Source organism: Palaemon carinicauda, chromosome 4 (genome assembly GCF_036898095.1).
Source record: "Palaemon carinicauda isolate YSFRI2023 chromosome 4, ASM3689809v2, whole genome shotgun sequence".
NCBI lineage: Eukaryota > Metazoa > Arthropoda > Malacostraca > Decapoda > Palaemonidae > Palaemon > Palaemon carinicauda.
Genome location: NC_090728.1, coordinates 67,980,040 through 68,002,539, shown reverse-complemented (window position 1 = coordinate 68,002,539; position 22,500 = coordinate 67,980,040). Strand labels below are relative to the sequence as shown.

Here is a 22,500-nt window from a genome sequence, read left to right as displayed (position 1 = left end):
CGCCTAGACTACGCTCCCCCCTTGCTGAGTCTCTCTTCCTTCGGGGGCGGAGCATAGTCTTAGGCAAGTCTCTCCTGCGAAGTAATCACCTCTTCTCTCGTTTGCAAGAGGGGCCACTCATTGAGACTCCTCTTCGGAGGATTGCTACTGCTGAAGGTCAGCTTGCTGGTCCACCGGCCCTCATGGGCGTCATCTGTTTCTGGACCTTCTCCTGCCAACGCTGCAGCTAGTCCTCGGACTTCGGTCGTGGACTCTGATCGTTCGCGATCTCCATTGGTGGGTGTTTGCCCTTCCAAAGAGCACATCCCAGTTCCTGATCATCCTAGCAGCTGACCTGCCAACATACCAGCGCAACCTCACCACAGAGAGCAACGTTTGCCAGCTCGCCAGCGCTTACCAGCCAACCTACGATCGCTGGTGGAACAGAGCTCACCAAAACCTCAGCGCGCACCTGCGCAACTTTGGTCTCCTGCTCGCCCAACGATCTCTTACTCGCCAACGAGCTCCTGCGCGGCAGCGCTCTCGTACATGTTAGCGCCCTCCTGCGTGCTTGTGCCATCGTAGTCCTACGCGCCAGCTCTCTCCTGCTCGCCGCCACTCTTCCGCGTGCGAGTACGCGCAACGCTTCTCGTTTTTCCGTGCAAGCGCGGGCACCAGGCTATCCGCGCGAGCAAGTGCACTGGAGCTCTTCCATGCGAGTGCAAACGCGCCGGAGCCCTTCCGTGCGCGCGCGTGCTCGAACCCTTCCGCGCAAACGCGCCGGAGCCCTTCCGAGCACGCACGCGCCGGAGCTCTTCCGAGCGCGCGAGCGCCGGGGCTCTTCTACATGCCACCACTCGCTCGCTTTTGTGCATTCTAGGGGCACAGGTTCTTGAATACCTTTTCAATAGGACATGTGGTAGCTGCATAGCAAGTGGTTTATTTGCCTTAGCTCCTTGCACGAATGTTAGCAGTCGTTCGAGGACAGAGGTTACGGTGTTAGTTTAGGATAAATGAATAAGGACTGACTGTTATTTTCTTCTCTTCGTCTTTCCCTCTCTTGGGGGCATAGCATCCGTAGATTGTCGGCTAGAGCTCCTATAACTGCAGCTAGGCCCCATTTTAGCTTGTAGCTAGAATATATGTATTGTATTTTCAAGTCTCATCCCCAATCTCCTTATGAAGGGGAGTTTGGGTGTTGGCTATCTGTGTATACTCACAAACCTCTTGTTTATACATAGTCTTGAGAGTCATAGTTGTATTCTTTTGCTCATATATACTTGCATGGGCCATCAACCTGTTGGTACTGACAGGCTGCTGATTTACGAGGTTTTGGAATGCTTATCCTCTACTTATCATACTTGGATGCAACAATCCCAAGTTTAAAGTTTCAGCCAGTTGAAGTGGGTTCTGCCAAGGGAAATACAAGTCCCCCATGTAAAGGAGGTAAGATTTGTATTGTGTAGGCACAAATGACAAATTTGGAAAAATTTTGTATTTTTTGTATCAATACAAATATGGAGGTGTTTACATTTACTCACCATTACATAACCTCCAGGAGAAAGTCCTATCTATGATCAAAGTGAAGAAGGTACAAGGAAGCGAGGGGGGACCGGTACCTTTTCCCGCTACCCCTGTTAATAACCAGAACGGTTGTTTACACCTCTTTAAAAGGGTTATAGCCATATTTTTGAATTTGTAATATTTCTCAAAGGAAACAAATATGGGTGCAACCTAATCTTAGGTTCTTGGTAAATCTAAGTACTAGTACAATTATGAAGAAAATAAGAGATGCTCCTGACATATTTAAAGATAAATTGAACCACAGTAAAGATCATATTTGGCAAAACCTGAGTTTTTTAAGTTATAAAGAGAAGGGAAGATACTCATCTAGGTAGATACAATCTAACCAAAGGTTCTCACATAACTTAACCTCTATGCTTACAGGGTGTACTGGAAGCTGCAACTCCCCCTGCGATAACCCCCCCCCCCCCCCCAGGATTCCATTACCTTGCCTTACCCTAAGGTAGACTATCCTTATGTTGGCTTTCTGGCCAGTTTCCCTTCAGGAACATGGTTTGTTCCTACACAAATGTAAACCTTCGTCATGTAACAGGAATAAGATTTAGCAAAGCTGGAACTCTGCTGATAAAATTTACATTGAGTTGGTAGTAGTTACGAAAATGTGGCAGGTAAGCCCTACCCACCTAACAGTCCACTGAGCAGCCACATAGAATTTAGTCTATATTTTTAGCTGATTTATTCTATCTGCCTTTTCTTTAATTGTTTGTTTGTCTACCTGTAATGGTTACCCCATGTGCAGATATACAGATCTGTTGTGGTAAGTCTGGGTGCTGTTGCATCTGGTATATGAGTAGGATATCTGTGTGGAACCCCATCTCTTGTACCCTTTGTGCAGGGGCATGACTGTTTGCATGGTATGGTGGCATGTTGAACCAGTGTGGGTTGATAATGTTTCTGCACTGGGAATGGTTAGATACATTTTATTATTCTAAGATTGAGAAGTTCACACTATAGATATCAGCAATGTGACCTACAGGCAAGTATAAAATAATAAGTTTTATCAATATTTTTTTCTTGGCATTAAATTTCCGATTTTATCATTATTTGAAGTGAATTAGTATTAATTTTGCTCATGTTATAAGGATTTAGTCCTAAATTTGCATGTTTTGAATAGCAAGAATAAGCTGGCAATGTGTGCGTTTCTTACTTAATTCTCCACTTTTCTTCCTTTGCCAAACAGACATTATCAGGACCAAGAACGAGAAGGAAGCAATAATGGTGCAGGTAATAATGTATCATCAGGCAACTACAATAGTACTTCACAGAGGGGAGCAGTAGCTATGAGTCTTAACCCCTTCACAAATTTGCCTTTTACTCCAAGATATTATGAACTTTACAGGCAAGTATTTTCAAGATTTTTGATTTTTTACACTACTGTTTATGAAGCAATATCTGTAGGACATAGTGCCTGGCATTCAAGTTCTTTTGTAATTTTCACAAGCAAAAAGGCTATTTTTTAATTATATAGGTTTTTTTTAGGAAGAGAATTGGCCTACCTGTATGGGAATATCGAAACAAATTTTTTGAGCTCTTGGATCGCAATCAAACTATAGTACTTGTCGGTGAAACTGGGTCTGGCAAGACAACTCAGATGCCACAATGGTGTGTAGAATATGCACGATCTAAAGGTAAAAAGGGCGTAGCGTGTACACAACCAAGAAGAGTTGCTGCTATGTCTGTTGCTCAGCGTGTTGCAGAGGTGAGAAATATTCTTTTATTGTTGATTTGAACTGCACTTGTATAATTTCAATGTGATGTAGATATTCAACCACTTATTCTGAAACAAAAATCTTAAGATTTACCTACTAGATATGCTATTCCCTTTCTCTCCAATGATCTTACCAGCATGTGTGATTACTTCCTCCGCATGGTGGTAACTAAGCCAACCTATGACTCCTAGCTCTAGCTGGTCATTCAGATGAGAATTGTTTGATGCTACGACTAGTAACTTTCCATTGTGTCTATTAGTATGATATTGTATTTTTTGCTTATATAAGGGGTTTATATCATGTTGCTATGAGAAATTTATAGCAAACTTGAATAATAGTAGCTGGAGTAGTTATGATGTCTGATGTTATTCTTATGCAACTAAGCAGGGAAAATCTCAGAAACTTTTTGCGCTTTATTGTGGGCGAAATGGTTTTCTTTACCTCTCATTAATTACTGAATTCAGGTTTAGGCTAAGAAGTTGAGTATGGGAACTCATTTTTTATTTGTCCCGACACAAGATACAAGCCTTCCTCTCTTCAATATAGCATTGTTACTTCGGCAGAGCTGAAAACTAGTTGAAACTGAAGGTAAACAGAGTTTAACTACCCACCGCTTGTTAGCAGGGGTAGGGGGGTTGTGTTTACTCACCGCTTCCACCAGCACTGGTGATTAACTGTTTATTTCGGCTTGGTAAAGGGTAGACCTATCTCACTCTTCCGTTAACCTAAACTGGAGGAAACTAATTTCTTTTCTTTTTCTTTCCAGTTGTGCTTGCCCATGATGTCCAACCATGTGAGTTTGTCCAGGTCGTGAAGGGTGCTGTTGTAGCACCCTGGAACCTTCATGTCTTTGGAGGAAACGGATCCTTACAGTCTCTGCTCTTCGTGCTGAGGTCATTCATGCCCAAAGTAGTCTCCTTATAGTGATTTCCGGGAGTGGTCGCCCTCCCAGTGGGTGACGTTTGGTAGGCGGAAGAAAAAGAAGTCTAGGAGGGATTCTTTCCCTTTGAGGTCAGCCTTGAAATGGAAGAAGACCCGACTTCTCTATCTCTCCATCCTGACTCTACCCGACTGGCTTCCTCCGGGGAATGGTCGAGTACGAGTGGCACTCTGGTAACTTTGCGGCAATCTCGTGCAGGGTCTCTGCCCATTGCCACCCCTAGAGGGGCAGTGAGGGAGTCCTCCGCGGGGGAGTATCTCTCAGACGATGTGGTTCATCTATTGTGGCCCTCCCTGAAATTGACAGGTCCTCCATCAAAGGAGAAGCTACAGGCGGTCCTGCGTTTGGGTGTGCGTGTGCACTCGAGCGCCGAGTCCTCTTCTGCTCTCCCCAACGTTCCCCCTGCTTCGGAAGGAGGACAAGAGGAGTTGAGGACAGGCACTCCGTGAAGTGACTCATCCAGAGACCCTCAGGTCTTAGGAACAAGTTTCGGCTTTTCTCCAGAGGTTGCTTAAGGGGACCGTCTGCCATGTCCGCCATTTTTTTTTCTAATGATCCAAATTACACAATTTCTATATATGTTTTAGACATATATAATACCTTCATCATATAAAAATTTCAAGTCATTTGATCAAAAACTTTTGGATTTATGAGCAAAAATCATGATTTAAAAAAAATATTTAGGTACATTTTTCCCCACTACTATAATACCAATTGTATTGAAACTTATACCACAAAAACTACTCTAACAACCGAACAATTCTGTCAGACAGAATTTTGATTTTCCTTTCTGTTTTTTTTTAATGAATTTTTATTTTTTTTCCTCGTCTAGACGGAAAATAATCGTGAAAAAAAAATGTAAAACGAAAATCAAAATTTTGTCTGACAGAATTGTGGGATTTTTATTCTTCTTTTCAACGATATCTTTTTCTCTAATATCAAACAACAAATAAGTGAGAAAAATGTACCTAAGTTGGGAATAAGTATGTTGTTGAGTTATGAGCTCCCAAAGATTTGCAGCAAGCTTTCGCTTCTTTTCTAAAAGAAATCAAGATAATATTATTATGATAACTTTTATTGTTCATTTCTACATAAATGCACCCTAAAGGAGGTATTTGAACCCTCAGTTTACTATTCCTATGTTATGAGTTGCCAGCGATCTCTAATTGTTGCCAGTGTTTTAGTTAGCAGGTTTCAGCTTTGTACTCTTATCCATGTTTCCCTCTTTCTTGGTTCTTTTTTCTTGTTCTCCACTTACTTTTTGTTCTTTCTATCACCTTATGTAACATTGGCATTGCTATAAAATTCCAGAGGACGTTGTGAAAGCACAATCAACATTCGAACTTCAAGTAAATAAACACATGCATTATAATTTCTATATGTCTTTGGAAACTTTGTGATGTTTTCGTAGCTGGTAGTTTTCATTCACCTACCCTCTACCAATGCCTTTCATTTCTGCCAGAGGTACGAGATTTCGAAACATGAGAGAGAGAGAGAGAGAGAGAGAGAGAGGAGAGAGAGAGAGAGAGAGAGAGAGAGAGAGAGAGAGAGAGCCTTTGGCTGATATAGATGACAGTTCAAATTGAGAGAGAGAGAGAGAGAGAGAGAGTTGAACATTGTTATTATAGTATTTGTATAAATGGGAGTTTTTAATAATTGGAGAGAGAGAATGAGAGAGAGAGAGAGAGAAAGAGAGAGAGAGAGAGAGAGAGAGAGAGAGAGAGAGAGAGAGAGAGAGAGAGAGAGAGAGAGAGAGAGAATAAAAGTATTTGTATAAATGGCAGTGGTATATAATTTGAGAGAGAGAGAGAGAGAACTACGCATCTGTCAAACTCAGTCATACAGACGACGCCATAAGGATGACGTCATCATTTAAAGACCGCTATTTTCATTGTTTGGAAAAATTATTGACTATTTGTTCTTTCTACAACCTTAGGTAACATTGGCCTTGCTATAATGTTCCCGAGGGCGTTGTGGAAACACAATGTACATACGAACTTCAAGTAAACAAACGCATACATTATAACTTCTATACATCTTTGTCATCTTTGGCTTCTGTTTTCTTGTTCTCCACTTACTTTTTGTTCTTTCTATCACCTTATGTAACATTGGCATTGCTATAAAATTCCAGAGGACATTGTGAAAGCACAATCAACATACAAACTTCAAGTAAATAAACACATGCATTATAATTTCTATATGTCTTTGGAAACTTTGTGATGTTTTCGTAGCTGGTAGTTTTCATTCACCTACCCTCTACCAATGCCTTTCATTTCTGCCAGAGGTACGAGATTTCGAAACATGAGAGAGAGAGAGAGAGAGAGTGAGTTGAACATTGTTATTATAGTATTTGTATAAATGGGAGTTTTAAATAATTCGAGAGAGAGAGAGAGAGAGAGAGAGAGAGAGAATAAAAGTATTTGTATAAATGGCAGTGGTAAATAATTCGAGAGAGAGAGAGAACTGCGCACCTGTCAAACTCAGTCATACAGACGACGCCATAAGGATGACGTCATCATTTAAAGACTGCTATATTTTCATTGTTTGGAAAAATGATTGACTATTTGTTCTTTCTACAACCTTAGGTAACATTGGCCTTGCTATAATGTTCCCGAAGGCGTTGTTGAAACACAGTGTACATACGAACTTCAAGTAAACAAACGCATACATTATAACTTCTATACATCTTTGGCAAGATTTCGTTCATCTACACTCTACCAATGCCTTCCATTTCTGCCAGACGTACGATAGCTTGAAATATAAATGAAAAATCGCTATAGATATGCAAAATTAACACACAAGACGATTTTGTCAAACTCAGTCATGCAGACGACACAGTAAGGGTGACGTCATCATTTAAAAACCTCTATATCTTCGTTATTTGTAAAAATAATTGGCTGAAACTTCTGGGGAGTATGTACGAAATGTTTATGCATACATAGAAGCAATAAAACGATTTTCGATTTCTGAAAGTTATGTCAATACCCCATGGCGGACGGTCCCCTTAAGGAGTTCATCCTCTTTCCGGACTTGCCCGATGGGAGGAGAAGCAACTTGGTCATCCGGAAGGTTCTCCTTCCAGTGTTGTGCAGTCTGACCTTACGAGGAAAGACTAATCAACACAACCTTATGAGCGGCAGTTGCCTCGTTCGTGAGGCGATGCACCATAGGAAAGAAGAAGTGATCTTGTTTGCGAGAGGAGAGATCTTCTCTGACCCTCTCTTCTGAGTCCTCGTCCGCGAGGCGATGCGCCATTAGGAGAGAGAGGTGAGGATTGTTCTATATGCTTGCAAGAGGGAAGATCTTCCCCTGAGTGGTCTTCTCCGCGAAGTTACCACCGAAGACAGAGGAGGTTTCCATCTTCCTCCTCTTACCTCGTCATCGTGCTCGCAGGGCAATGCGAAACGCTCAGCGTTTCACGAGACCAGGTAATTGTTCGGAGTTATTACCAGTCTTGCTGCAGCGCAAGCGCTCAGCCTCGTCACTCCTCAACCCTTAAGGTAAGGAAAGCACTGTGCCTTTCTCTTTTGGGAGAACAAGTGAGCAATAGAGCTCCTCATCTTGACGCTCTCAGACAGGATTTCGTATCGTCGCTGAAGGTGGAGAAGCTTCACACATCGTCGCAACCCTTTCCTTCTCGCGAGGAGGAGGGGACAGCTTAACCACTGGAAGCTAGGAAACCTGAGTCTTGTCAAGTGGACGAGGTTCCTACGCCCTCTACTGATTGGTATTGTAGAGTTAGAGAGAGGGTGGAAGTGAGCGAGTGCATTGGCTCGCCTCGCCAACCAACCTCTCATCAAGGTCGTTCACCTCACGGTCATTCTGGGAGAGGATTGAGGCATTCTCCCCACCTCGGTCGGTGCGATCGGAACCATCTAAACACAGGGAGACTGAAACATTGGGTAACTTATTAGCCAAGAATAGACCTTGGTTTCAAGACCTGGTGAAAGCATTTAAAACAAGCGATGGGAATTTCCAGTGATCCTCCAACTACAGCGACAAAGGTTCCTGTTATTCCCCTGGATTCTCCTAAGGGATATAGTGATCTTTCTGACCCTAGGTGATCTAGCCTAGCAAGGGCACAACCACCCCCTCTGCCTCCTGGCACCCAGAGAATATCAAGGTATGAGGATTACCTTAAAACTAAAGATCCTAAGGTCATGGATCCGAACTGGGAGAGGGCGGCAGTGACTCGGGTCACGGCCACGAGGTCGATTAGGGAAAGAGAGTTTGCTTCTCCCTGAAGGTTGAAATCCTATAACCTTCGCCCGGTCTCTCGCTTGGATAGCTGAAAGCCTCTTAGGATCAACGAAAGCCTCCTAGGATTGATGACCGGGAAAATCCTCATCTCGACTGAAGGGTACCCCTCTCTGAGTTGGTTCTGGAGGTGCTAAACCAACGAAATAATTTAGGGGGAAGGAATCCTCTCGGACGAATTTGAGATTCAACCAAGGGAGAGGAAATACATAAAAACTAACCAATAACTGACGTTTTATGGATAAGCGTCAGATTCGAGGGGAACAGCCTTCAGTCTCGGCTGCTAACATAAGACCTGAGCATAGTGACCTTCCCCCTAGAGCACACACTGCTTTCAAAAAGACTTCTGTTGACGACCCTCACCCTCCCCGGGCTACAATAGGTGTTAGCTCGGGATAGGAAGAACCTTTTGATGACGGTTCCGAGCACTCAGACGGGGATGCTCCCTGCTTCTGCCAGCCTGAATGTCACACCTTTGGAGCAGAAAGATTCAGATCAGATTTTTCTAAAGGTTCTGGCTTGTATCAGGAAGGTTAACAACTTGGAAGAACCTGATGACATCCCGACTGAGGGCAAGGATACGGTCATGGACCAGTTGTCTGGTTCTCCTAAACCCTCCAGACCCAAGGTAGCCTTACCTTAGGGAAGGGGAGTCAAGGCAGAAAAGAAGAGAGTTTTTGCCCAAGTAGCTGGCACCTCCCGCTCTCTTCGTTTGGTTGACTCCTTTAGGTTACTTCCTCCTCCTTACGTATGGCACAGGAAGTACTATGAGGTAGTGGGAGACGGTCCTTCCCCCTTACCGCTGGATCCAGTGATTGTATCGTTGACCCAGACGCCTTTGAAGAAACTGATAACTTTCCCTGTTCAATTTTTCTGCGGCAGACGCTGCTAACATGGAGCGGGTCGCAAAGTATGCCTAGCAATCAGCTTCATGGCTGGACTATTGGTTGGACACGATCTGCTATCTCGTCAAGAACGAGGACTTCTCCACTCCTGAGAGGAGGGAGACGCTGGTTTTTTTTTCTTCTCTCGGTTGCGAGAACACTCGAATTCTTAACGGAAGACGTGGTGAACTAAGGGGTTAACTGGATCTTAAGGCGATGCGATGCGATGGTCTCGAGATTCCCGAGGCAAGTGCCGAAGAGAGAGGCAATGAGGCTGCGCAATGCTCCAATGACGGGAAAGCCATTGAGAACGTAGCAGACATAGATGGAGAAGGGTGAGCAAAGACACTCCTCCAGCGGATTGTCTCTTCGTTCCTTCCAGCAGGCTTCTCCAAGGTAGAGACAAGTCTCCCAGACCTACAACTGGCTAGAAGCAGAGCGCCCCAATGAAGAAGGACGCTAAACCTTTCTTTCGTTCCAAATAACGCAAAGGGCTCGGCTAAACTAAGCGTGATGAGCGTCGCGGTAGCGGCATGACATGGGCGGCAGGCCAGCGACAAAATGTTGGGTGGTCAAACCTCTCTTGCCTCCTCACTAGTCTAAGCAGTCAAAGATAGCCTTCCTCACAAACATGACGATGGTGTTGAGTAGGAAATTACTTCTAATTGAAAATCTTTATTTTAAACTGAACACTAGATTATACAAGAGTCTGGCTTCACAATTTTAATAAACAGAGAAGGGAAAATAAGTAAATTTAAAAATTAATGTTGCCAGTCTCGTTTGTACGGCGACAAATTTTATGAATATCTGCGTATTTCACAAGTCTTTTGATTCTTTGATGGCAACATCCTTCCTGGATTCAGGTTCAAAAAACAAACGTCGAACTATAGACAACCTCAATCTCTCGTACTAGGTATATATATATATATATATATATATATATATATATATATATATATATATATATATATATATATATATATACATGCATATATATATATATGTATATATATATATATATATATATATTTTAATATATTATATATACATATATATCATATATATATATATATATATATATATGTATATATATATTTTAATATATTATATATGCATATATATCATATATATATATATATATATATATATATATATATATATATATATATATATACATATTAATATATATATATATATATATATATATATATATATATATATATATATAAAATATATATACATATATATATATATATATATATATATATATAAAAAATATATATACATATATATATATATATATATAAAATATATATACATATATATATATATATATATATATATATATATATATATATTATATATATATATTATATATACATTATATATATATATACAGTATATATTATATATATATATATATATATATATATATATATATATATATATATATTAATATACAGTGAACCCTCGCTACTTCGCGGTTCGACAATCGCGGATTCACCACTTCGCGGGGTTTTCCATAACCCATATATATATACATATCGCGGATTTTCCGGAAAATTCGAAAATACCGCGAAATCTGAAGACCCCCAAATACGATATTTTACCTGTAATTCCATTAATACTGTAATTAGTAATATCTGCTCTTACTGATTGTTCATTGCATTACATATGATATATAATTCAGCACAGAAAGAAATAAAACACGAAAAGAGAATGTGATCATACGATAATTCAGTTCGTAGTAAAATTAAATCGAACATGAAACGCAAATCAGATGCAGTCATACCATATTAGAATGGTGTGTACTGTAATGGATGTGCTTCTTTTCCATGAATCTTTTGTATGTATACGTACGTAGTACAGTACTGCAGAGAGAGAGAGAGGCGTAAAATAGCGTACGTAAAGTGTGTATTATTATTATTGTTATTATTATTATTGTTGTTGTTGTTAATAAAATTATTGTTATTATTATTATCATTATTATTATTATTATTACTGTACAGTATTATCATTATTTATTATTATTACGGTATTGTACTTAATCTACGTACGTTCAGTATGCTCGGGGCATCTTCTATGAGTAGGTAACCAACGCATCATAGTACTGTAAGACGGGTTGTGATTGGTTCAAGCGCTGATAGATGACGAATCAGAACTCAAGTTTTGTTATCTAGCCTGTGATTGGTGTTTTGCCCGCATCTTCTACCCGCAGCATCAAAGTTCTCGCGGGGCTGGATCGTTCACTCTCTGTTACCGCGTATCGCTGAGTAGACGTTCTTAAGTTTGTGAAGTTTAATCTGTGCTGTGTGCGACCTTTTTAAGTTGAACTTTTTGTTACAGTACTGTACGTAAATCCTACTGTAATGGCTCCCAAGCGTTCTGCTTCTCTTAAGGCTGGTAGTGAGCCTAAACGCCACCGAAGGATGATGACGATAGCTGAGAAGGTTACGCTTCTCGACATGTTAAAAGATGGTAGAAGTTACGCGGCCGCCGGCCGCCATTTTGGCATCAACGAATCCACCGTTCGCTATATCAAAAAGGACGAGGCGAACATTAGAAAGACGGCTGCAATCACCTTTAGCAGATCAGCGAAGCGAGTCGTTACAACGCGTAATAAAACGATCGTACGCATGGAAGGTGCTTTAGCTGTGTGGATTGCCGACTGCCGGAAGAAGAACATAGCGTTGGATACGAACACCATCCAAACAAAGGCTTTGAGTTTATATGAGAATTTTGCTGCAAAGGAACCTAAAGACGACGACGGCAACCATGCTGAAGATGATGATGATGCAGATGATCCTCAACCAGGGACATCCACTGATTCCCAGCCTCAGAAACGTTTTTCCGCAAGCAAAGGATGGTTCGCGAAGTTTCAGAAACGCTTCGCCCTGAAAAGCGTTTCCCTGCATGGGGAGTCTGCTTCCGCTGACACTGCCGCTGCTGAAACTTACGTGAACCAGACGTTCAAGAATATTATCGCCGAAGGTGGATACAAGCCGGAACAAGTCTTTAATATGGATGAGACTGGCTTGTTTTGGAAGAGAATGCCGTCACGAACTTTCCTGTTCAAAGAGGAAGCCAAAGCCTCTGGCTTTAAGGCATTCAAGGATCGCGTTACCCTCGTGATGTGTGGCAATGCTGCTGGATTTTTGTTAAAGCCGGGGCTTATTTATAAGTCGAAAAATCCTCGCGCTTTGAAAAATAAAAATAAGAATCTCCTTCCCGTGTACTGGATGCATAATCAAAAAGCATGGATTACGAAGATGCTGACCTCCAACTGGTTCCACCAGTGTTTTATCCTGCAAGTCAGTAAATATCTCTTAGAGAAGGGCTTGCCATTCAAGATCCTTCTCCTTATGGATAACGCTGGTGGACACGCAACTGACCTGTCGCATGAGGGCATTCAGGTTGAGTTCCTGCCACCCAACACCACGTCATTAATTCAACCGATGGACCAGGGGGTTATCAGGGCGTTCAAGGCCCTCTACACGAAGAATACCTTGGCGGACCTCGTTGCGTGTGTGGATGCTGCCCAAGATGACGAGGATGAAGATTTCAACTTGAAGGCGTACTGGCGGCAGTACACCATAGCCACGTGCCTGCAGAATATTCAGAAGGCACTTCAAGAGATGAAACCTGCAACCGTGAATGCGAGCTGGAAGAAGTTGTGGCCCGATATTGTTTACGACGACAAGGGATTTACTCCGTCGGAAATCCAACACTCTGCAATACGGAAATCTGTGCAGTTGGCTGCCATAATTGGAGGTGACGGGTTTGGCGACATGACGACTGAAGACGTCGACGAGTTGTTGGACTGCCATTCCCAGCCCCTAACTGACGCAGACCTCGAAGACCTGACGAAATCGGCAAGTGAGGAAGAGAGTGATACCCAGGAAGAGACCCAAGAAAATGTCGAAGAAACGGGCTTAACATTAGAACGGCTTGCCAAGGCCTGCAACCACGCGAAGGAGTTGAAAGAAATGTTGCAAGAGTGGGACGAGGATATGGTTCGCTCGATGCAATTCTGCAACAAGGTTGATGACATAATGACTCCCTACAAAATGCTCTTGGATCGAAAAAAGAAGCAGCGGCAACAACTTCCGATCACAATGTTCTTCCAGCCTCGCAAAAAAGAGCCAGTTCCTCCTGCTAGTACGCCTTCGGAAGAAATTGAAGTTTCCCAGGAAGAAGTTGAAGAGGTGTCCCAGGAAAAGACACCTCCGTCTGAAGAGACGTAAAATACTATCATTGGCTGCACAGTAGAACACATCATCAGCTTCATCATCATCATTTCTACTGTGCAGCAAATTCATCGCCATCACCATTCAAGTTTTTCTTCAACTTCTTTCGTGGTGAGTACAGTAACAATCTTTATTTTTTACTTTAATATTCTTACTGCCTGTTTTATAGTTTAGTAATGTACGTACTGTATGCATTAAGTTAAAGGGAAGGTTTTAAAAGTCTACATGTTGTAACCTATCATATTTTTTTTGTTTAAAATTTACATTTACGTACGTAAAACAATCTCTCTCTCTCTCTCTCTCTCTCTCTCTCTCTCTCTCGTAAATTGTTTTCCTGCTTTGCTACGTACAATACTGTATAATTTATATTTGTAAGGTAACATATTTTGTAAATGCTTTTACTGTAAATACTGTATGTACTGTATCATTATTTATCACTATCATCATGCGCGTTAAATGCCTTGTTTGTTCTGAGCGTGGTTGTTTACTGAGCGTACACGCCGTCGTTTCAGGCGGCGTCATAAAGAAAAACATTTCATTTGGAAGTCCTAAGAAAAATACGTAAACTAAAACATTGGTAATAAACAAATCAACATACAGTACAGTACTGTATAATCAATATAATCGATGCAAAAACTAACCTATACATATATGTGTACTGTACACTAAATGAGTTTGTTTCTTCATTATGATCAGAGATGAACGTAAACAAAACATTGGTTGCCATTTTTTATCGTGCTTTTTAGGTGTTTAGGAAACGCATGATATAAAATCGCCTTTAATATTTGTGCCTGTTTTAGTTTAGGGTGCTGTAGTACATGCATTAAGTGTTCTGTACATTAAAGGGTGGTTTGTTAACAGTACTACGTACAAGGGAAGGTTTTAAAAGTCCGAATATACATGTTAAATAAATAGGTAAATATGATGTCACTACTTCGCGGATATTCACCTATCGCGCCCGCGTCTGGAACCTATCTACCGCGATAAACGGGTTCACTGTATATATATTATATATATACATATATATATTAATATATATACTGTATATGTATATATATATATATATATATATATATATATTAATATATATATATATATATATATATATATATATATATATATATATATATATATATATATATATATATTTAAATATTAAACTTAGCCGGTGAATATATAAATAGCTGACATCTCCGACGGTCGACAGATTCCAAAAACTCGCGAGCGATCGCCATGAAGGTTGTCGGGTGTGCCCACCAGCGCCGACTATCGGCCAGATACCGCATATACTTCTCAACCAAATCAGTTCTTCTCTGTCGGTGGTCCAGACAACATTGGTTCCGCTCGCGCTTGACCTCAAGTTTTCTACCGATTGGTGAAGTTCTTGGTTTTCGTTTTATTGCTTTCGCTGTGTTGGTTTTTTGCTTCAATAAAACTCTTGAAACCCTTTTTTGATTTTTGTTGATGAACTTAGCTTTCCTTTGGATTTTCTTTGGATTTTCATAATGGCTGACCCTTCTCCTGTCTATCGTAAATGTGCGAAAGACTTTAACAAACGTCTTCCGAAAGCTTCTATCGATCCTCATACTGTTTGTGCTAATTGTCGGGGTAAATCCTGTCAATTAGGAGATCGGTGTGAGGAATGTGTGGTTTTATCGGAATTCGAGTGGTTGGAGTTTGAGAAATATACTCGGAAACTCGAAAGAGATAGGTTGAGAAGAAGCTCTTCTAGATCTATAGATTTTTCCTCTTCCCATGCCCCTGAACCTAATCCTTCTCCTGTAGTGGTAGTTCCAGAACCCCCTATTGGCACTCATGAACCTTCAATGCGTGAAATGTTATTGGCTATTCAAGCGTTGGGTGAGAAGGTCGAAACCTTGGCATCGGACAGGAACCAGCTTATGTCCGACGTTAAGCTTTTGAAGAGTCAAAGTGGTAAAGTGGAAAGTCAAAGTGGTAAAGTGGAAAGTGCGACTGTGTTTAGTGTTGCGACGGAGGGTTCGTCTGTTCGTGCTTGTCGCTTACCTAGTCCGAGACCTCTTTCAAGCTCCCCTGCACCAGGGAGAAGGAATGTCGTAGGACTTAAGGGAGTGAGAGGTGTAAACCAACGTACAGACGTTCCCTCAAAGGTATCAGACGTTGCTCCTCAAGCACGTCCTTACCATAAGACGGGAGAAACTAAATTCTCCTCGTCTTCCGATGATTTGCCTCATAAGAAACCTTGGCGTAAGGTTTCAAGACCCTTGAAATGCAAGTCAGTCCCTTTAGGACAGGTCCAGCGTCCTGGCTGTAGTCATTGGGACAGCTCTGACCGTATTCAGTCATCGGATGGCTGTTCTCCTGTTAAGCGTAAACGTGACGCTGAGTCCGAGGGTCTCGTTCGGTGCGATGACTTGCATGCACAGACGTTGCCGACGTCACGGCCCGTTTCGACTCCCGTTGACCCGAAGTGGAATGTCTTACAAGACATGCAGTTGAAACTTTCATCCTTAATGAAAGTTTATGAGCATGACCAGGTTCGTAAAGATCCTTTGCTTGCGGTTCGCCAGTCCGGCAAGCGTGTCTCAGGTCTTCAACCGCCTAAGCGAGATTTGTCTCGTCCTTTTGACGTTAGCGCTAATGTTATTGGTGCTGTTAAACGTAACTCTGATCGTGTTCCTCATCAGTCACGTCAGTTACATGACGTGGAACGTCATTTTCCGCAGTCTCAGGGTGACGTTCAGCAGCAGTCACCGCAGTCTCGACGTGACGTTCGTCGGCCGACTCCGTTGTCCCGACGTGACGTCGAACGACAGTCGCCGCGGTCGGGTGTTGTTTATCAACCTCAAGACCTGCAGTCTGTGCGGTCCCGACGTGATGTCGAACATCAGTCGCCACAGTCTGTTGTTGTTTGTCAGCCTCAAGACTTTCAGTCTTTGCAGTCTCGACGTGACGTCGTTACCTCTGCTTTTGCTGCGGCTCCTTCGCATATTGATATAGCCTGTCAATCGTTGCCTCCTCGGCATTCTTCTCCGTGTCGCGAGACTTTGCCTTTGTCGGATGATGTTCCTACGGAAGAGGAAGTTGTTGATCCCCTTCTTGCTGATGTTCCTTTGGGGACTCTTTCGGATGGAGAGGAGCCTAGGGTTGCTTAGCGATCCCTTGACTTTAAAAAGATAATGCTTATCTTTAAGGATCTGTTTCCCGATCATTTTGTTTCTGCTGCTCCTCGTTCACCTCCTTCTGAGTTCACGCTGGGCGTGACTTCTTCGACTCCGTCGTTCACGAAGTTGGTGCTCTCTTGTGCGAGCGTCTGGTATGACACGGGAGAAGTTCTCGGCTTGGGGGTGCCTGCCTCTGCCCAGGGAGACTTCTCAAGCCTTGTAGACTCCTCGTCGTCTGGCCATGAGACGCTCGAAGGTTTGCTGGTCCTCTACAGATCTGGATCATCTCCTTAAAGGAATTTTCCGTGCCTTCGAGGTTGTCAATTTTTTGGATTGGTCCCTGGGAGCCTTGAATAGGAAAGTCTCGTCAGCGGACCGGGATGTCTCTATTCAGATAATGTCGTGCATGGACAAGGCAATAAGGGATGGCTCTAATGAACTAGCTGCTACGTTCACAGCAGGAGTTCTTAAGAAGAGAGAGACTCTGTGTTCTTTTCTTTCTGCAGGGGTCACTCCTTGTCAGAGGTCAGAACTTCTCTTTGCGCCCTTGTCTTCTGCTTTGTTCCCTCAACAGCTTATTATAGATATCGCAGTGTCTCTTGTACAGAAGGACACTCATGATTTAATGGCCACGTCTGCTCGTAAGGCTTTACCTTCGTCCTATCATGTCAGCAGACCTAAGTTTGACACGCCAGCGGCAAGGTTTATCCCGCCTTTTCGTGGCAGAGCTCCCAGTAGGGGAGGCTCTCGTGCCGATAGCAAGCGAGGCAAGAAGAGAGGATCTAAATCCTCCCGTGGCAGAGTCTGACTGCCCACGTCCTCAGACAGCAGTAGGTGCCAGATTGACCAACTTCTGGCAGGCCTGGGAGAAGAGGGGTGCAGACCGGGAGTGTTTTGTTGCTGAAGGAGGGTTAAAAAATTCCTTTTGTACGAAGACCTCCTCTGGTGAAAGTTCCGATAGACCTCTCTCCCAGGTATTGAGAGGAGACAAAGAGACAGGCGTTACATCTTCAGGTGTGTCTGTTGTTAGAAAAGGGGGCGGTGGTGAAAGTCTCGGACCTTCAATCCCCGTCTCTTCCTGGTTCCGAAGAACACAGGAGGTTGGAGGCCAGTGCTGGATGTAAGTGCTCTCAACGTGTTTGTTGTAAAAACAAAGTTCACGATGGAGACCACCAAATCCGTTTCGGCAGCAGTCAGAGAGGGCGACTGGATGGTCTCTCTCGACTTGCAGGATGCGTACTTCCACATTCCGATACATCCAGACTCTCAACATTATCTGAGGTATGTGTACAGGAAGGTGGTGTATCAATTCCGAGCACTGTGCTTCGGCCTCAGCCCTGCTCCTCTTGTTTTTACGAGGCTCATGAGAAATGTAGCAAAGTTCCTACATTTATCGGGGATCAGAGCCTCCCTGTATTTGGACGACTGGTTACTCAGAGCGTCATCCCATCATCGCTGTCTGCAGGACCTACAGTGGACTTTGGATCTTGCGAAAGAGTTAGGCCTCTTGGTGAACATGGAGAAGTCACAACTGACTCCATCCCAGACCATTCTCTATTTGGGGATGGAGATACAGAGTCGAGTTTTTCGGGCTTTTCCGTCTGCCAACAGGATCGAGCAGGCTTTGCTCAAAGTCCGTCTCGTGCAAGAGAAAAACCGTTGCTCTGTGAGAGATTGGATGAGCCTCCTGGGGACGCTTTCGTCTCTGGAACAGTTTATCTCTCTAGGGAGACTCAACCTGCGCCCTCTCCAGTTCCACCTAGACGCCCATTGGAACAAGGAGAAGACTTTAGAGACGGTCTCGATTCCAATCTCCGATCCAGTCAAGACTTGCCTAGCTTGGTGGGACAGCAATATAAGACTTCGGGAAGGTTTTTCTCTGGCAGTCAAGAACCCAAACCATGTGTTGTTTTCAGACGCATCGGATTTGGGTTGGGGGGCGACTCTGGACAATCTGGAATACTCGGGTCTTTGGTCCGCAGACCAGAGGAGTCTTCACATAAACTGCAAAGAGCTGTTAGCAGTCCATCTGGCGCTAAGGAGTTTCGAGAGTCCGATTCGAAACAAGGTGTGGTGGAGGTGAATGCAGACAATACCACGGCCTTGGCTTACATCTCGAAGCAAGGAGGCACTCACTCCCACTCTCTTTTCGTCATCGCAAGGGACCTTCTCATTTGGTCAAAAGATCGAAACATCTCTCTTTTGACGAGGTTCGTCCAAGGGAAGTTGAATGTCTTGGCGGACTGTCTCAATCGAAGAGGTCAGGTGATTCCCACGGAGTGGACGCTCCACAAGGATGTGTGCGAGAGACTTTGGATGACTTGGGGTCAACCCACCATCGATCTCTTTGCGACCGCGTTGACAATAAGGCTCCCGACTTATTGCTCTCCGGTCCCAGATCCAGAGGCGGCCCACATAGACGCTTTTCTTCTGGACTGGTCTCACCTGGACGTTTATGCCTTTCCACCTTTCAAGATCCTAAACAAGGTGCTGCAGAAGTTCGCCTCTCACGAAGGGACCAGGTTGACGTTGGTTGCTCCCCTCTGGCCCGCGAGAGAGTGGTTCACAGAGGTACTTCTATGGCTGGTAGACGTTCCAAGAAGTCTGCTGTTGCGTATGGATCTCTTGCGACAGCCTCACGTAAAGAGATTTCATCAAAGCCTCCCCGCGCTTCGTCTAACTGCCTTCAGACTATCGAATGACACTAGAGCTCGAGGGTTTTCGAAGGAGGCAGCTAGAGTGATCGCGAGGGCTAGAAGATCCTCTACCATCAAGATCTATCAGTCAAAATGGGAGGTATTTAGAGACTGGTGCAAGTCCTCCTCTATTTCCTCTTCCAGTGCCTCTGTAGCGCAGATTGCGGATTTTCTGCTTTATCTGAGAAACGGTCGCTCCCTCTCTGCATCCACCATTAAAGGCTACAGAAGCATATTAGCTTCTGTTTTCAGGCATAGAGGTTTGGATCTTTCTAATAACAAAGATCTCCAAGACCTGCTTAAGTCTTTCGAGACTTCCAAGGAGCGTCATATTTCGACTCCTGCTTGGAACTTGGACGTGGTCCTACAGTTCCTTATGTCAGACAGGTTTGAACCGTTAAATTCAGCCTCCCTGAAGGATTTTACCCTCAAGACACTGTTTTTGGTGTGCTTGACTTCGGCTAAAAGGGTTAGTGAGATACATGCTTTTAGCAAGAACATCGGCTTCTCCGCTAATAAAGCAGTATGTTCTCTTCAACTTGGTTTTTTGGCCAAGAATGAACTTCCGTCTTGTCCTTGGCCTAAATCATTCGAAATCCCCAGTCTTTCTGAGATTGTGGGGAATGAAGTTGAAAGAGTGCTTTGCCCCGTTAGAGCTCTTAAATTTTTTTTTATCCTGAACTAAACCGCTACGAGGTTGTTCAGAGGCTTTATGGTGCTCCGTTAAAAAGCCCTCTTTGCCCATGTCTAAGAATGCGTTATCTTATTTTATTAGACTTTTGATTCGGGAGGCACACTCTCATTTAAGTGAGAAGGATCGTAATTTACTTAAAGTCAAGGCTCATGAAGTTAGAGCGATAGCAACTTTGGTAGCGTTTAAGCAAAATAGATCCCTTAAAAGTATTATGGACGCGACCTTTTGGAGAAGCAAGTCGGTGTTCGCTTCATATTACTTGAAAGATGTCCAGACTCTTTATGAGGACTGCTACACACTGGGACCATTCGTAGCAGCGAGTGCAGTAGTGGGTGAAGGTTCTACCACTACATTCCCTTAATCCCAATATCCTTTTAATCTACTCTTGAAATTTTTAATCTTGTTTTGGGTTGTACGGGAGACTAAGAAGTCTTTCGCAATCTTTTTGATTTGGCGGGTGGTCAAAATATTGTTTCTTGAGAGCGCCCAGATTAAGGGTATTGATGAGGTCCTGTTATAGGGGTGTTCACCCTGGATATAGCAGCTCCTGGGAGTCTTTCAGCATCCTAAGAGGATCGCTGGGCTTCGTGAGGATAGCGAACTAATGAGGCAGAGTAATCATCAGAGTCAGCTTCCTTATCAGGTACCTATACTTAAGTTTGTTTTTTGAATATTTGTCAAAAACTCTTGAGCATATACGCCTTTATTGTTTTAATACTGGTCTCTACCCACCACCATGGGTGTGAATCAGCTATTTATATATTCACCGGCTAAGTTTAATATTTAGAAATGATATTTTCAATTTAAAATAAATTTTTGAATATACTTAACCGGTGAATATATAATATTAAAGGCCCTCCCTTCCTCCCCGATAGAGACCCTACGGACTGAGAAGAACTGGTTTGGTTGAGAAGTATATGCGGTATCTGGCCGATAGTCGGCGCTGGTGGGCACACCCGACAACCTTCATGGCGATCGCTCGCGAGTTTTTGGAATCTGTCGACCGTCGGAGACGTCAGCTATTTATATATTCACCGGGTAAGTATATTCGAAAATTTATTTTAAATTGAAAATATCATATTAAAATATATATATATATATATATATATATATATATATATATATATATATATATATATATATATATATATATAATATATATATATATTTATATACAGTGATACCTCGGTACTCGACCATAATCCGTTCGAGATCCGTGTTCGACCTCCGATTTGTTCGAGTACCGAATTTTTTTTCCCCATAAGAAATAATGGTATATATTCTATTCCGTTCCCAAGCACTCGAACAGGCCCAAAATATTAATAAAACGTGTACCTAAACAACAATAATTATCTAAATGTGTATGAAATTGGTCAGAAAATCCTATAAAACAATTTTAAACCATTTACTGTACTAAAATAAAACAATTTTAAACCATTTTCTGTACTGTAGTGAACATACCTTTGAGCAGCGGTTCGATGGCATACAGGGATGGATGTGGAGAGGATGGAAGGGGGAGGTTACTGCTTGGAAGGAGAGTCCCCTTCCATGATGTGGCGGGGTAGTTCTCCTTCAGGAGTTGTTTCTCTCTCCAATGAAAGGGTGGGCAGATCTATTTCAGGGGTTTCTTCTCTTCTTTGTCTCTTCTTTGGAGGAGAAACAGGCTTTGATGTAGCAGCTTTCTTTTCTTTTGTGAAAAACTGGTCTATTGTTAATTGTTTCTTCCTCCTCTGCAGTATTCTTCGAAAATGATACATGACACTATCATTAAACATATGCACTGCCCGGTTTGCTACTGCAATTTCTGGGTGGTATTTTTCAGCAAAAGCCTGCACATCTGCCCACTTGGAACAAATTTCATTGATGAGAGAACTTGGAACATCCTCCCTTACCTCATCCTCTTCTGAAGATTCCTGCTCCACAATCAGATCCTGCTGCTGTTGTTGTTGCAGGTGCAACAATTCCTCCACAGTCAACTCGGTAGAATGGCTTTCTACAAGCTCATCAATATCATCCTTGTCGACCTCAAGCCCCAAACTCCTGCCCATGACAACAATTTCCTCAACGACATCAGTGTCATCAGAAATTACAGGGGTAGCAGTGCTTGGACCCGCCTCTGGTTGGAAACCTTCAAACTCCCTCTCTGTGACACATGATGGCCACAGCTTACGCCAGGCAGAGTTCAATGTCCTATAGGTCACACCTCGCCAAGCTTGGTCAATCATGTTAACAGAGTTGAGGATGCTGAAGTGTTCCTTCCAGAATTCCTTTAGGGTCAACTTCGTGTCACTGGTCACTTCAAAACACTTTCTGAAAAGGGCCTTGGTATAGAGTTTTTTGAAGTTTGAAATGACCTGTTGGTCCATG

At 42.9% G+C, this 22,500-nt stretch overlaps 1 protein-coding gene across 2 annotated transcripts in view; it reads left to right on the top strand.

The window, feature by feature from the left end:
- Dhx15 (DEAH-box helicase 15) overlaps positions 1 to 22,500 on the top strand; it is a 251,776-nt gene that overhangs the window by 60,618 nt on the left and 168,658 nt on the right. The window contains exons 2-3 of one of the 2 annotated variants that reach the window (XM_068371428.1): positions 2,744 to 2,906; positions 3,047 to 3,262. In XM_068371428.1, the coding sequence (XP_068227529.1) occupies positions 2,744 to 2,906; positions 3,047 to 3,262 (379 nt within the window). Of the gene's footprint in view, positions 1 to 2,743; positions 2,907 to 3,042; positions 3,263 to 22,500 lie in introns of both variants that reach the window. The other variant, XM_068371427.1, reaches the window with a different exon arrangement.